The 16,774-nt window shown below is 41.2% G+C and overlaps 1 protein-coding gene across 2 annotated transcripts in view; it reads left to right on the top strand.

Moving 5' to 3' along the window:
• Positions 1-16,774, top strand: part of LOC139767215 (uncharacterized) — a 90,955-nt gene that overhangs the window by 61,621 nt on the left and 12,560 nt on the right. For both annotated transcript variants that reach the window (XM_071696338.1, XM_071696340.1), the window contains exon 2: positions 5,457-5,590. In XM_071696338.1, the coding sequence (XP_071552439.1) occupies positions 5,457-5,590 (134 nt within the window). The remainder of the gene's footprint in view (positions 1-5,456; positions 5,591-16,774) is intronic.

The following is a 16,774-nucleotide window of genomic DNA, read 5'->3' as shown; positions in this document are numbered from 1 at the left end:
ACCCCATCCATAAACAAATTAAACAACCATGGAGACATCACACACCCCTGCCGCAAACCTACATTCACTGAGAACCAATCACTTTCCTCTCTTCCTACACGTACACATGCCTTACATCCTCGATAAAAACTTTTCACTGCTTCTAACAACTTGCCTCCCACACCATATATTCTTAATACCTTCCACAGAGCATCTCTATCAACTCTATCATATGCCTTCTCCAGATCCATAAATGCTACATACAAATCCATTTGCTTTTCTAAGTATTTCTCACATACATTCTTCAAAGCAAACACCTGATCCACACATCCTCTACCACTTCTGAAACCACACTGCTCTTCCCCAATCTGATGCTCTGTACATGCCTTCACCCTCTCAATCAGTACCCTCCCATATAATTTGCCAGGAATACTCAACAAACTTATACCTCTGTAATTTGAACACTCACTCTTATCCCCTTTGCCTTTGTACAATGGCACTATGCACGCATTCCGCCAAGCCTCAGGCACCACCATGAGTCATACATACATTAAATAACCTTACCAACCATTCAACAATACAGTCACCCCCTTTTTTAATAAATTCCACTGCAATACCATCCAAACCTGCTGCCTTGCCGGCTTTCATCTTCCGCAAAGCTTTTACTACCTCTTCTCTGTTTACCGAAATCATTTTCCCTAACCCTCGCACTTTGCACACCACCTCGACCAAAACACCCTATATCTGCCACTCTATCATCAAACACATTCAACAAACCTTCAAAATACTCACTCCATCTCCTTCTCACATCACCACTACTTGTTATCACCTCCCCATTTGCGCCCTTCACTGAAGTTCTCATTTGCTCCCTTGTCTTACGCACTTTATTTACCTCCTTCCAGAACATCTTTTTATTCTCCCTAGATTTTAATGATACTCTCTCACCCCAACTCTCATTTGCCCTTTTTTTCACCTCTTGCACCTTTCTCTTGACCTCCTGTCACTTTCTTTTATACGTCTCCCACTCAATTTCATTTTTTCCCTGCAAAAATCGTCCAAATGCCTCTCTCTTCTCTTTCACTAATACTCTTACTTCTTCATCCCACCACTCACTACCCTTTCTAATCAACCCACCTCCCACTCTTCTCATGCCACAAGCATCTTTTGCGCAATCCATCACTGATTCCCTAAATACATCCCATTCCTCCCCCACTCCCCTTACTTCCATTGTTCTCACCTTTTTCCATTCTGTACTCAGTCTCTCCTGGTACTTCCTCACACAAGTCTCCTTCCCAAGCTCACTTACTCTCACCACCCTCTTCACCCCAACATTCACTCTTCTTTTCTGGAAACCCATACAAATCTTCACCTTAGCCTCCACAAGATAATGATCAGTCATCCCTCCAGTTGCACTTCTCAGCACATTAACATCCAAAAGTCTCTCTTTCGCACGCCTATCAATTAACACGTAATCCAATAACGCTCTCTGGCCATCTCTCCTACTTACATAAGTATACTTATGTATATCTCGCTTTTTAAACCAGGTATTCCCAATCATCAGTCCTTTTTCAGCACATAAATCTACAAGCTCTTCACCATTTCCATTTACAACACTGAACACCCCATGTATACCAATTATTCCCTCAACTGCCACATTACTCACCTTTGCATTCAAATCACCCAACACTATAACCCGGTCTCGTGCATCAAAACCACTAACACACTCATTCAGCTGCTCCCAAAACACTTGCCTCTCATGATCTTTCTTCTCATGCCCAGGTGCATATGCACCAATAATCACCCATCTCTCTCCATCAACTTTCAGTTTTACCCAAATTAATCGAGAATTTACTTTCTTACATTCTATCACATACTTCCACAACTCCTGTTTCAGGAGTACTGCTACTCCTTCCCTTGCTCTTGTCCTCTCACTAACCCCTGACTTTACTCCCAAGACATTCCCAAACCACTCTTCCCCTTTACCCTTGAGCTTCGTTTCACTCAGAGCCAAAACATCCAAAACATTTCCTCAAACATACTACCTATGTCTCCTTTTTTCACATCTTGGTTACATCCACACACATTTAGGCACCCCAATCTGAGCCTTCGAGGAGGATGAGCACTCCCCGCGTGACTCCTTCTTCTGTTTCCCATTTTAGAAAGTTAAAAAAAAAAAAATGATTATTGTATTGACTGGATTAATGTCATCTCAGTTATTAATTCTAACTTTATTACCAAGAGAAATATCATTGAATTTTCTATTACTGAATACAGAAAGAATTATAATCTTGATATTAGCGATGGTCTATACAAATTAGATAACTTTATTATTGATTATTGATACTACCTATGTCTCCTTTTTTCACATCTTGGTTACATCCACACACATTTAGGCACCCCAATCTGAGCCTTCGAGGAGGATGAGCACTCCCCGCGTGACTCCTTCTTCTGTTTCCCATTTTAGAAAGTTAAAAAAAAAAAAATGATTATTGTATTGACTGGATTAATGTCATCTCAGTTATTAATTCTAACTTTATTACCAAGAGAAATATCATTGAATTTTCTATTACTGAATACAGAAAGAATTATAATCTTGATATTAGCGATGGTCTATACAAATTAGATAACTTTATTATTGATAAAATTTGTAAAATAATAAGTTTGTGAATGCTCGTTGTATGTTTTGGACAATCACATTTACCAAATGGCGTCCTAGCTTTGTCTCTTCGATGTATATCAACTGACTTTGTATTTCTCTCGTGTCTCCCCTGATGATGTGATTATTACACGAAAGTGCACTTGGGAACTTATCGTGTTTCATTTTCCCCGTGGACTCATAGGAATATATTTATAAAACTGATACGTGTGCCGGGGTGGCGACGGGAATGGATGAAGGCAGCAAGTGTGGATGTGTACATGTGTATATATATGTATGGCTGTGTATGTATGTGTATGTACATGTTGAAATGTATAGGTATGTATATGTGCGTGTTTGGGCGTTTATGTATACATTTGTATGTGGGTGGGTTGGGCCACTCTTTCATCTATTTCCTTGCGCTACCTTGCTAACGTGGGAGACCGACTAAACATAATAAAGAATAAAAAAACTGATACGTGTGAAAAATAGAGACTTTTGGATGTAAATATGCTGAGAGAGGCAGCTGGTGAGATGTCTGATCACTTTCTTGTGGAGGCTAATGTGAAGATTTGTGTAGGTTTTCAAAAATAGGAGGCATTTCGGGGAGAAGAGAGTGGTAAGGGTGAGCTTGTAAAGGTAACTTGTATGAAGAAATACTAGGAGAGACTGAGTGTCAAATGGCAAAAGGTGAGAGCAAGTGAAGTGAGGGGAATAGATGAGGAATGGGATGTATCGGGGGAAGCAGTGATGGCATGTGCAAAAGATGAATGTGGCATAAGAAAGATGGGAGGTGGGCAGATTAGAAAAGATAGTGAGTGTTGAGATGAAGAGTAAAGTTGCTAGTGAAAGAGAAAAGAGAGGCATTTGGCCTGTATTTACTAGGAAGGTGTGCAAATGACTGGGAGATATATGAGAGAAAGCAGCAGGAGGTCAAGAGGCTGGTGCAAGGTTTAAAAAAGAGGGCAAATGGCAAGGGTTAAAAAAGAGGGCAAATGGGAGTTGGGGTGAGAGTGTCACTAAACTGTAGGGAGGAGAAAAGGATGTTTTGGAAGATGAATAATATGAGAAGGGCAAGAGAATCAATGGGAACATCGGTGAAGGGGGCAAGATGGAAGTGATACCAGGTAGTGATAGAGTGAGAAGAAGATGGAGTGAGTATTTTGAATGATTTTTGACTGTGCTTGATGATAAAGTGGCAGAATTAGGGTATTTTGTTCTGGGTGGTATGAGAAGTGAGAGAGTCAGGGAGAGTGGTTTGGTGAAGAGAGATGTGGTGAAAGCCTTGCAGATGAAATCCAGCAAGGCAGGTGGGATTGGATGGTATTGGAGTTGAATTTATTAAGAAAGGTGACTTTGTTGTTCATTGGTTGGTCAAGATATTCATTGTATATATGGTTCATGGTGAAGTGCCTGAGGATTGGCAGAATGCATGTATAGTGCCATTATACAAAGGCAAAGGGGATAAAGGTGAGTGTTCAAACTATAGAGGCAAAAGTTTGTTGAGTATACCGGGAAAATTGTATGGAAGGGTATTGATTGAGAGGGTGAAGACATGTGCAGAGCATCAGATTGGTGATGAGTTGTGTAGTTTCAGAAATGGTAGAGGATGTGTGGATCAGGTGTTTGCTTTGAAGAATGTGTGTGAGAAATGAATAGAAAAACTGATGGATTTGTATGTGGTATATATGGATCTGGAGTAGGTGCATGATAGAGTTGATAGAGATGCTTTGTGGAAGGTCTTAAGAATATATGATGTGGGAGGTAAGCAGCAAGAAGCATTGAGAAGTTTTAATTTAGGGTTAAGTCATGTATACGAGGAGGAAGAGAGGAGAGTAATTGATTCCCAGTGAAGGTCAGTTTGTGTTATGTTGCCGTGGTTGTTTAATTTGTTTATGGATTGGACGGTTAGATAGGTAAATGCAAGAATTTTGGAGAGAGGGGTGAGTATGCAGTCTGTCGGGGATGAGAGGGCCTGGGAAGTGTCGAGTTTTTTTGCTGATAATACAATACTGCCCAACTTAAAGCATATCAGTTTCTATGAGGGATTCTGTAAACACATCAGAATTTTCTGGGAATGCTAATAGCTCAGCTATGATCTTGGATGTGAGACGAAGGGTATTCAGTTACCAGTAATCGAATAGTGATTTCCCTGTTAGTGATGATCATAGCCAAGCTGTTAGCATTCCCAACTACCACACAAAAGGTCCTGGTTTGAATCCATGTTTTTTGTGGGTATTATGTATTTAATGACAAGTACTCGTTCATATGCACTATAATGAAAAGTACACGTTCATATGAACTATAATGAAAAGTGCACGTTTATATGCACTATATTTGTGTTTATATATATACCTCCATGTTTAACAGTAAGTTCTGTAAAATTGTTAACTGCTGTTAATGTAAGCCTGATGGGATTTGACTGGTGTGTTTGGCTGATGATACTTTAAAGGGAGAATTCTTTATGCTTTTTAGTACAGGTACCGAACATATTATCCAAATTCCAGAAAACTGGAAGTTCCAGAAATCTGGATATTTTTTAAGCTGGCTGACTCTAATATGATGGGCTTTGTAGATCAAATACAGTCTTGAACACAATTTCATTCTTTATTTTCATTCTTTCATATTTTACGTATATATTAGGCTGTGTTCCAGAAAACCGGAAAATCATGAAATCCAGGTGGTCCCTGGTCCTAGGCTTTCTGGATAAATGGTTCAGTACCTGTATTTTGTTTTATTTGGTAAGTCTTTTGTGATATTTACATGCTAGTGTCATTGTATTTATAGAAAGGTATTCATTGTATCATTCATATTTTGTTTATTCTTGACCTTTTTTTTCCAGCTCCGCGGATCAAGCAAGAGCGGCTGGATGACCGGGAGATCAACCAGCTGGCTCTGGAAATGGCAGAAAAGAACAGGCAAAAAATGATCTCCCAGGCAGCACAGATTGCCCAGCAGACTCAAGCTTCACAGCAGGTGTGTTGTATTTTTCAATGTTGCTAGTAGAATGTTGAGATGGTTTAGGTATATATAAAGATTAGTGTTAATGTTATTATTAAGAGAAATTAAATGAGTATTATAAAGTAAAGGAGATAGAGTTAAAGCTGGTAGTGAGATTGAAGGACAGAATTAGGAGGGGTAAGTGCAAACATGATGGAGTATTTGGAATATTGCAAGAATGGGGATTCAAGTAGGAGATTCAAGTGGGAGATGGCATATTGATAGACAGATGACTTCTCTTTGTCACATCATATTTTTGCCCTTTGTGGTCAGTCTCTGAGCAAATGAGATACTCCTTTAGGAGTATCGGGATTTGGTTTCTCAGACCTGTGGTTAATTGTGAATAAAGCCCTGTTTTGACTCGCCATTCTTGGATGAAACCACTGTTAGCCAAGGCTTGTGGCTAGGTTCCATGACTGCCTAAGTTTATCACCGACTGGTACCTGGTGATGCCAGATGGTTACTCTCCTGTCAGAACATACCACCTTTGTGTTTCTTCTTGGGTCCATGACCAACACATCCATCTCATCTGCTAGCTGATTGTAGATCAGTATCCATGTAGTTTTTTCTCTTTGACTGTTGATGTGCTGTTTATAATAACACAGGTTGCCTCTGACAGTTGACTTGAGTGTGTTATATATGGCAGAGGGCATTTGAAGATCCTTGAACAAATGACAGAAGAGTCACATAATTTGTGGATTAGTTACTAGAAGCCTTTATGAATTATCAAATCACAGACTAGAGTAATTGATTTAAATGGAAGTAATAAGTTAGGGTCCAGAGGCCAGAAGATATCCATAAACTGTCTGAAAACAGCTAAAATAAACCCTTTGCATCATACATGGTACATAAACCAAAGTTGTAAACAAACCCTAAGAAAGGAAAGAAAAGGAATGATGGTTAAACTTATAATCAGCATGTAACACATGTAAACACAGAGTCACTGATAGTTTAGACCTCTACCTTCCCTTCTGGTTCATGATCATGCATTTCACCAAAGAATTTATCAGTCATTTTGTCCGTGATATCCTGATCCTTACAGAATCATCATCATCACCAAACCAAATTTTTCATTACCAAACAGATTTTTCATTACCAGATTTCTTGAATTTGGATATGGAAAATAACTGTAAACCCTGGGCTGAGGATGATATGAGAATCCCCTCTAGGCAAGAGATACATATGCTGTGGCTGCCACTGCTTGGCTGCAAATTATGAATATTTGATTTTGAAATTTAAAGAAAGAGGTATAAGAAGTTCTTGTGAATTTGTAAATGCAAATTTGAATTTCACAGATTATCATGACTCTGCTGTTCCAGCATCTCATACATTGTTTTCACATCCTTTGGCCATGTTTTTCAACTCTAAATCCCTGAGGATAAGGTGAAAGAATACTTCCCACATATTCCCTGTGTGTCATAAAAGGTGACTAAAAGGGGAGGGAGCTAAAAGGGGAGGGAGCGGGGGGCTGGAAATCCTCTCCTCTTGTTTTTGATTTTCCAAAAGAAGGTACAGAGAAGGAGGCTGAGAGAGGATATTCCCTCAAAGACAGAGTTTTGGCATGAACACTTATTTATATAATAATTTCACAGTGAACACAAGTAACATTTTATTTATATTTATTTATTCTAAAACACTTTACTTCCTCCAGTTTTTCTCCATTCAAACTTACCTCCCAATTGACTTGACCCTCAACCCTACTGTACCTAATTACCTTGCTCTTATTCACATTTACTGTTAATTTTCTTCTTTCACATACTTTACTAAACTCAGTCACCAGCTTCTGCAGTTTCTCACATGAATCAGCCACCAGCGCTGTATCATCAGCGAACAACAACTGACTCACTTCCCAAGCTCTCTCATCCCCGTCAGACTTCATACTTGCCCCTCTTTCCAAAACTCTTGCATTCACCTCCCTAACAACCCCATCCATAAACAAATTAAACAACCATGGAGACATCACACACCCCTGCCGCAAACCTACATTCACTGAGAACCAATCACTTTCCTCTCTTCCTACACGTACACATGCGTTACATCCTCGATAAAAACTTTTCACTGCTTCTAACAACTTGCCTCCCACACCATATATTCTTAATACCTTCCACAGAGCATCTCTCTCAACTCTATCATATGCCTTCTCCAGATCCATAAATGCTACATACAAATCCATTTGCTTTTCTAAGTATTTCTCACATACATTCTTCAAAGCAAACACCTGATCAACACATCCTCTACCACTTCTGAAACCACACTGCTCTTCCCCAATCTGATGCTCTGTACATGCCTGTACATGTTTTAGATACCTGGGAGTGGATCTGGCAGCGGATGGAACCATGGAAGCGGAAGTAGATCATAGGGTGGGGGAGGGGGCGAAAATCCTGGAGCCTTGAAGAATGTGTGGAAGTCGAGAACATTATCTCGGAAAGCAAAAATGGGTATGTTTGAAGGAATAGTGGTTCCAACAATGTTGTATGGTTGCGAGGCGTGGGCTATGGATAGAGTTGTGCGCAGGAGGATGGATGTGCTGGAAATGAGATGTTTGAGGACAATGTGTGGTGTGAGGTGGTTTGATCGAGTAAGTAACGTAAGGGTAAGAGAGATGTGTGGAAATAAAAAGAGCGTGGTTGAGAGAGCAGAAGAGGGTGTTTTAAAATGGTTTGGGCACATGGAGAGAATGAGTGAGGAAAGATTGACCAAGAGGATATATGTGTCGGAGGTGGAGGGAACGAGGAGAAGTGGGAGACCAAATTGGAGGTGGAAAGATGGAGTGAAAAAGATTTTGTGTGATCGGGGCCTGAACATGCAGGAGGGTGAAAGGAGGGCAAGGAATAGAGTGAATTGGATCGATGTGGTGTACCGGGGTTGACGTGCTGTCAGTGGATTGAATCAGGGCATGTGAAGCGTCTGGGGTGAACCATGGAAAGCTGTGTAGGTATGTATATTTGCGTGTGTGGACGTGTGTGTGTATACATTGTGTATGGGGGTGGGTTGGGCCATTTCTTTCGTCTGTTTCCTTGCGCTACCTCGCAAACGCGGGAGACAGCGACAAAAAAAAAAGAATTATTATACTTTGTCACTGTCTCCCACGTTAACGAGGTAGCGCAAGGAAACAGACGAAAGAATGGCTCAACCCACCTACATACACATGTATATACATACACGTCCACAAACGCACATATACATAACCTATACATCTCAACGTACACATATATATACAAACACAGACATATACATATATGCACATGTACATAATTCATACTGTCTGCCCTTATTCATTCCTGTCGCCACCCTGCCACACATGAAAATGACAACCCCCTCCGACCGCATGTGTGCGAGGTTGCACTAGGAAAAGACAACAAGGCCACATTCGTTCACACTCAGTCTCTAGCTGTCATGTATAATGCGCCGAAACCACAGCTCCCTTTCCACATCCAGGCCCCACAGAACTTTCCATGGTTTACCCTAGACGCTTCATATGCCCTGGTTCAATCCATTGACAGCATGTCAACCCCGGTATATCACGTCATTCCAATTTACTCTATTCCTTGCACACCTTTCACCCTCCTGCTTGTTCAGGCCCTGATCACACAAAATCTTTTTCACTCCATCTTTCCACTTCCAATTTGGTCTCCCACTTCTCCTCGTTCCCTCCACCTCCGACACATATATCCTCTTTGTCAATCTTTCCTCACTCATTCTCTCCATATGACCAAACCATTTGAAAACACCCTATTCTGCTCTCTCAAACACACTCTTTTTATTACCACACATCTCTTACCCTTTCATTACTTACTTGATCAAACCACCTCACACCACATATTGTCCTCAAACATCTCATTTCCAACACATCCACCGTCCTCCACACAACTCTTTCTGTAGCCCATGCTTCGCAACCATATAACATTGTTGGAATCACTATTCCTTCAAACATACCCATTTTTGCTTTCCAAGATAACGTTCCAAGATAACGTTCTTGCCTTCCACACATTTTTCAACACTCCCAGAACTTTCGCCCCCTCCTCCACCCTATGACACACTTTCACTTCAGTGGTTCCATCCATTGCCAAATCCACTCCCGGATATCTAAAACACTTCACTTCCTCCAGTTTTTCTCCATTTTAATGTACCTCCCAGTTTACTTGTCCCTCAACCCTACTGTACTTAATAACCTTGCTCTTGTTCACATTTACTCTCAGCTTTCTTCTTTCACACACGTTACCAAACTCAGTCACCAGTTTCTGCAGTTTCTCACCCGAATCAGCCACCAGCGCTGTATCACCAGCGAACAACAACATAAACATACCTATACAATTCAACGTATACATATGTATACATACACAGACATATACATGTATACACATGTACATAATTCATACTGTCTGCCCTTTATTCATTCCCGTCGCCACCCCGCCACACATGAAATGACAACCCCTTCCCCCCGCTTGCGTACGAGGTACTGCTAGGAAAAGACAACAAAGGCCACATTTTTTCATGCTCAGTCTCTAGCTGTCATGTATAATGCACCGAAACCACAGCTCCCTTTCCACATCCAGGACCCACAAAACTTTCCATGGTTTACCCCTGATGCATCACATGCCCTGGTTCAATACATTGATAGCATGTCGACCCTGGTATACCACATCGCTTCAATTCACTATTTTTTGCAAACATGTTACTGTATTATTATATGCATCTTTTTTATGAGAAAAAATACTCAAATGATAGGACAAGAATTTGATGGAATTCCTTGGAATTATTTAGAAATTGGTTCACTAAGGGCATATCAGATATTTAGAATTGCTGCAGTCACTGGCATAATATGTTTTTATGATGTATTGCTCATATTGTTGATTGTGTTGCATTTTCAATGGTAAAACTGGAAGAAATTAAAGTTAACCTGTTGTGTTTTATGTTTGAAAGTGAAGTTGCTCAGTTTTTCCCTATTTTTAACCCATATATTTATTTATTATACTTTGTCGCTGTCTCCCGCGTTAGCGAGGTAGCGCAAGGAAACAGACGAAAGAATGGCCCAACCCACCTACATATGCATATATGTACATACACATTCACACATGCACATATACATACCTATACATCTCAACGTATACATATTTTTTTTTTTTTTTTTGCTTTGTCGCTGTCTCCCGCGTTTGCGAGGTAGCGCAAGGAAACAGACGAAAGAAATGGCCCAACCCACCCCCATACACATGTATATACATACGTCCACACACGCAAATATACATACCTACACAGCTTTCCATGGTTTACCCCAGACGCTTCACATGCCCTGATTCAATCCACTGACAGCACGTCAATCCCGGTATACCACATCACTCCAATTCACTCTATTCCTTGCCCTCCTTTCACCCTCCTGCATGTTCAGGCCCCGATCACACAAAATCTTTTTCACTCCATCTTTCCACCTCCAATTTGGTCTCCCTCTTCTCCTCGTTCCCTCCACCTCCGACACATATATCCTCTTGGTCAATCTTTCCTCACTCATTCTCTCCATGTGCCCAAACCATTTCAAAACACCCTCTTCTGCTCTCTCAACCACGCTCTTTTTATTTCCACGCATCTCTCTTACCCTTACGTTACTTACTCGATCAAACCACCTCACACCACACATTGTCCTCAAACATCTCATTTCCAGCACATCCATCCTCCTGCGCACCACTCTATCCATAGCCCACGCCTCGCAACCATACAACATTGTTGGAACCACTATTCCTTCAAACATACCCATTTTTGCTTTCCGAGATAATGTTCTCGACTTCCACACATTCTTCAAGGCTCCCAGAATTTTCGCCCCCTCCCCCACCCTATGATCCACTTCCGCTTCCATGATTCCATCCGCTGCCAGATCCACTCCCAGATATCTAAAACACTTCACTTCCTCCAGTTTTTCTCCATTCAAACTCACCTCCCAATTGACTTGACCCTCAACCCTACTGTACCTTATTCACATTTACTCTTAACTTTCTTCTTTCACACACTTTCCCAAACTCAGTCACCAGCTTCTGCAGTTTCTCACATGAATCAGCCACCAGCGCTGTATCATCAGTGAACAACAACTGACTCACTTCCCAAGCTCTCTCATCCCCAACAGCCTTCATACTTGCCCCTCTTTCCAAAACTCTTGCATTCACCTCCCTAACAACCCCATCCATAAACAAATTAAACAACCATAGAGACATCACACACCCCTGCCACAAACCTACATTCACTGAGAACCAATCACTTTCCTCTCTTCCTATATATATACACATACATAATTCATACTGTCTGCCTTTATTTATTTTTGCCGCCACCCCGCCACACATGAAATGACAACCCCCTCCCCCCACATGTGCGTGAGGTAGCGCTAGGGAAAGACAACAAAGGCCACATTCGTTCACACTCAGTCTCTAGCTGTCATATATAATGCTCCGAAACCACAGCTTCCTTTCCACATCCAGGCCCCACAAAACTTTCCATGGTTTACCCCAGATGCTTCACATGCCCTGGTTCAATCCATTGACAGCAAGTCGACCCTGGTATGCCACATCGTTCCAATTCACTCTATTCCTTGCATGCCTTTCACCTTCCTGCATGTTCTGTCCCGATCACTCAAAATCTTTTCCACTCCTTCTTTTCACCTCCAGTTTGGTCTCCCACTTCTCCATGTTCCCTCCACCTCTGACACATGTATCCTTTTTGTCTAGCTTTCCTCGCTCATTCTCTCCATGTGACCAAACCATTTCAAAACACCCTCTTCTACTGTCTCAACCACACACTTTTTATTACCACACATCTCTCTTACCCTTTCATTACTCGATCAAACCACCTCTCACCACATATTGTCCTCAAACATAATACATCCACCCTTCTCCGCACAACTCTATCTACAGCCCATGCCTCGCAACCTTATAACATTGTTGGAACCACTATTCCTTCAAATATACCCATTTTCGCTTCCACACATTTTTCAACGCTCCCAAAACTTTCGCCCCCCTCCCCCACCCTATGATTCACTTTCGCTGCCATGGTTCCATCCGCTGCCAAATCCACTCCCAGATATCTAAAACACTTCACAAACATTTGCTGGTGTGGAAGACTCCATACTAAACATCCATTGGAAATTGCATTTATTGGATGATAGTTTTTTCTTCATTGATTTGTGTAATGATGATTGTTGTGTTGGAGGGTTGTTTAGTTAGTTAGGTCAAGCTTTTCACCTGCACCTCGTTCTCTCCTCCCAATCTCTTTCCATGTATTATGCGTGTTTGTTATTTGTTTCATTGTTTTGGGGCTCATTTTCAAGGCCTATTAAGCATACAGACCTAAGAAGGGGAATTACATTAGGTGTTATTATTATATAACACAGCAATACTGTTTTGACCCAGAGTTGTATTCCCAGGTATGGGCATCATTCAGACAGGCCTATTTCTCTGAGTTCTGTCCTTGCTTGATGCTCAGTAGGCAGTTAACTTGCATTGTTTGGACCTGGTGGAGAGGAGGAGCTTTTATGTCATGATACCTTCATCTCACAAACCTAGAGAAATCTTGAGAACTACTTAGAGATGCATATCAACCAGTCTAATCATGGATTGATTTTTGGCCCATGACAAGTGGTAGTCCTAACCATCAACCAGTATACCATGATATTTTGGAGGATAGGGCTACCCCTAGGAATGTATAAAACTTATTTCTGCCAGAACATAAGTGATTCATTAAACCAATAAATTTTATGACATGAGCCTTTTCGACTGGTTACTTCTGGATGTGGTAGTTGTAGCAGAGAAAACTTGTTACTTTTTTTTGACATAATGTTTGATTTCTTTTTATTCACCTGTAAGGTCACTCTTGTATGTAGGCACAGTAACCTCCCCCTCCCTTTCCCCTCTCCAAGGTTCAAACCATATCTTAATCGTCATTGTGAATCACAAGACAAAAGCTGATTGAAGAAAGTTATCAAAATGGCCCACCCTTGAGTTGCCGAAGGTCACACAGTAATCATGTAACGGAACAGCTGGCTGAGTATTTCTTGGTTTAGCTAGTGTAGGGGCAGCCAGCTCTTGAGAGTAAAAACCAAAGTAATACTTATAGAAGAGGGAAAGTGAACCAACATTACAGTATAGTGCAAGAGGGTCATGTCTGAACTTATTCCGGGAGAGTTTATAAGTCATACTACTTTTGACTCGACTCTGTCAAGTACGGATGCAGAGTTATCTTTTCAGATCCACTCCAGATGTGAGAACAGTACTCTACACAAGGATGAATAAGTCCTTTGTATAGATTTTAGCATCTGTTCAGAAGAAAGGAAATGTTGATACCTTATCAGGGCACCCAGTTTTTTAGAGGCAGACTTAGCTATTTCCATAATGTGTGGTTTCCAGGAAAAGAGTGGATGTTTCAGTAATAGCAAATATGTTCATTGAGTCTTGAGGTGGAATTACAGAACCATCAAAGGAGGGACAAAAGTTGTAAGGAGCTTTCGATAGATAGATGGATAGAAACTGGGTCTTGGAGGCTTTAAACCTGATTAGATTTTGTCTACCCAACTATGATGTCTTGTTGAAGTCTGAGTTTATTGAGGAAGTTGTGTCAAGACGAGATGCATATCTTCTGAGAGAAGGAGATATGAAGGATGTGGAGGAATGCTTTGTTGAGTCATCAGCATATGAATGCACTTGGTTATTTGTAAAAGAGAGGAAATCGTTGATAAGGAGAAAAAGTGTATGAGACAGTACAGAACCTGGAGGGACACCACTGTTGCTGGAGAAAGTGGGGGAGGCTGATCCATTAACACCACAGAAATATATTGGCTGGAAAGGAAGCTGGATAATGGAGCAAAGAGATGGAGGGAAGCCAAAAGAGATGAGACCCCGATGCCACACCCTGTCAAAAGCTGTGGACATTAGTAAGATATGGAAGAATATCATCATTGAATCTTATTGTATGAAAGCCATACTGGTGATTGGAGAGAAGTCTGAGATTCAAGGTGTTTAAGCATATGGGAGTTGAGGAGGGATTCAGACACTTTGGAAATGGTAGATGTCAAAGCAACAGGATGTTAGTTAGAGCAATCAGAACGGTCACCCCTCTTAGGGATGGGATGTATCAATGCATGCTTCCAAGAAGAAGGAAACTTTTGGTTTTTGAATAGAAACAGAACATGAGCAAGCCATGGTGCAAGTACAGGGCACACTCTTTCAGGACTATAAGTCTTGCTTATGTCCAGAGAGAGAAGTGCTTTTCAGACAGTGTGAAAAGAGATTATGGGAAAGGGCATAGGAATAGTATGAGGAGCATTGGGGTGAAGGAATGTTTAGAGTCATCCAGTGTGGGGTTAGAGGAGAAACAGGAATCTAAGAGAGTTACTTAGTCTATTGGAGAGACAGCTAGAGTACCATCAAAACAGAAAAGTGAAGGAAAGGTAGAACAATAGAAGTTGACAGAGATGCCCTGAGCTAAAGACCAAAAAGATGTATCACTGTATGACGAAGAGGAGTTATTGCACTTCCTTGAATAAAGGAATGCTTTGCCTCATGGGTAACGTATTTGCAACGATTATGGGCAGTGATAAAACTGAAGGGGAGTCAGATGAAGAAAGTTTTTCTGTGCTGAGATGCCTGATCCCTTACCTGAATGGCCTTAGAACCGGATCAGTTAACCCATGGATTGGAAGAAGTCATTTTGGAGGAAGAGCGGATGAATATTTCTGTTCCTGCAAGAATAAACTCTGCTCTGTGTTTGGCAGAGACAGAAGCATAACTACACAAGAAATAATAATTACCTAAGGAAGGTCAGAAAAGAATTTAAGTAAGTTATTCTAGTCAGCTTTGTTGAGGGGCTGTTATTTATGCCCAGAAGGAGCTGCTGGAGGGGGAGGTGCTGTTAGGGTAAATACATTTATGGGAAATGTGATCAGACCAACCAATGGGTGTGAGATTGTGTTGTTACAATGGGATGGACTGGAGGTAAAAAACAGATTGAGAATATTAGGAGAGTGGTCATAGCAGTCAGGGACTTGGGTAGTTTGGGAGATCATTGCTCATAATCATTGAGAATGGAGAAAGTGAGGGCTTCACTTCTCCACTATCTGTTTAGGATGATTTTGGCTGTGCCATATGGTGAATGTTGAATACTCTTATAACAAGTGAACTCCTGAACTTCTCAGATGATGAAGAAGAAGCTCACATTATCAAGGTTGAAAGCCCAAGTCTGGTCGTTGCATGAATCTGTAGACCACCAGATGTAAAGCCTCTAGAATTTAAGAAACAAATGAGAAAGACACAGATGTTATTATGAACTAGTTGAATAATGTGAAAGACCTTGTGTTGATAATATCTAATTACCTAACCTTCAGCGAACACAAAAAAACACCTGTAGGCTCATGCAGAAGGATGGCAGGCTGGATACTGTGGACCTTCAAGATAAGGGGAGAAAAACCAATGATGTTATAACTCAAAGTGCTAATTCTATATTTTATATTATACTTTGTCGCTGTCTGCCGCGTTATCGAGGTAGCGCAAGGAAACAGACGAAAGAATGGCCCAACTCACCCACGTACACATGTATATACATACACATCCACACACGCACATATACATACCTATACATTTCAACGTATATATTTTTTTTTTTTTTTTTTTTTTTTTTATACTTTGTCGCTGTCTCCCGCGTTTGCGAGGTAGCGCAAGGAAACAGACGAAAGAAATGGCCCAACCCCCCCCATACACATGTACATACACACGTCCACACACGCAAATATACATACCTACACAGCTTTCCATGGTTTACCCCGGACGCTTCACATGCCTTGATTCAATCCACTGACAGCACGTCAACCCCTGTATACCACATCGCTCCAATTCACTCTATTCCTTGCCCTCCTTTCACCCTCCTGCATGTTCAGGCCCCGATCACACAAAATCCTTTTCACTCCATCTTTCCACCTCCAATTTGGTCTCCCTCTTCTCCTCGTTCCCTCCACCTCCGACACATATATCCTCTTGGTCAATCTTTCCTCACTCATTCTCTCCATGTGCCCAAACCATTTCAAAACACCCTCTTCTGCTCTCTCAACCACGCTCTTTTTATTTCCACACATCTCTCTTACCCTTACGTTACTTACTCGATCAAACCACCTCACACCACACATTGTCCTCAAAC

The sequence above is a fragment of the Panulirus ornatus genome, chromosome 59 (genome assembly GCF_036320965.1).
Source record: "Panulirus ornatus isolate Po-2019 chromosome 59, ASM3632096v1, whole genome shotgun sequence".
NCBI lineage: Eukaryota > Metazoa > Arthropoda > Malacostraca > Decapoda > Palinuridae > Panulirus > Panulirus ornatus.
Note: the sequence above shows the minus strand (reverse complement) of the source record. Positions and strands in the feature narration are given on the sequence as shown.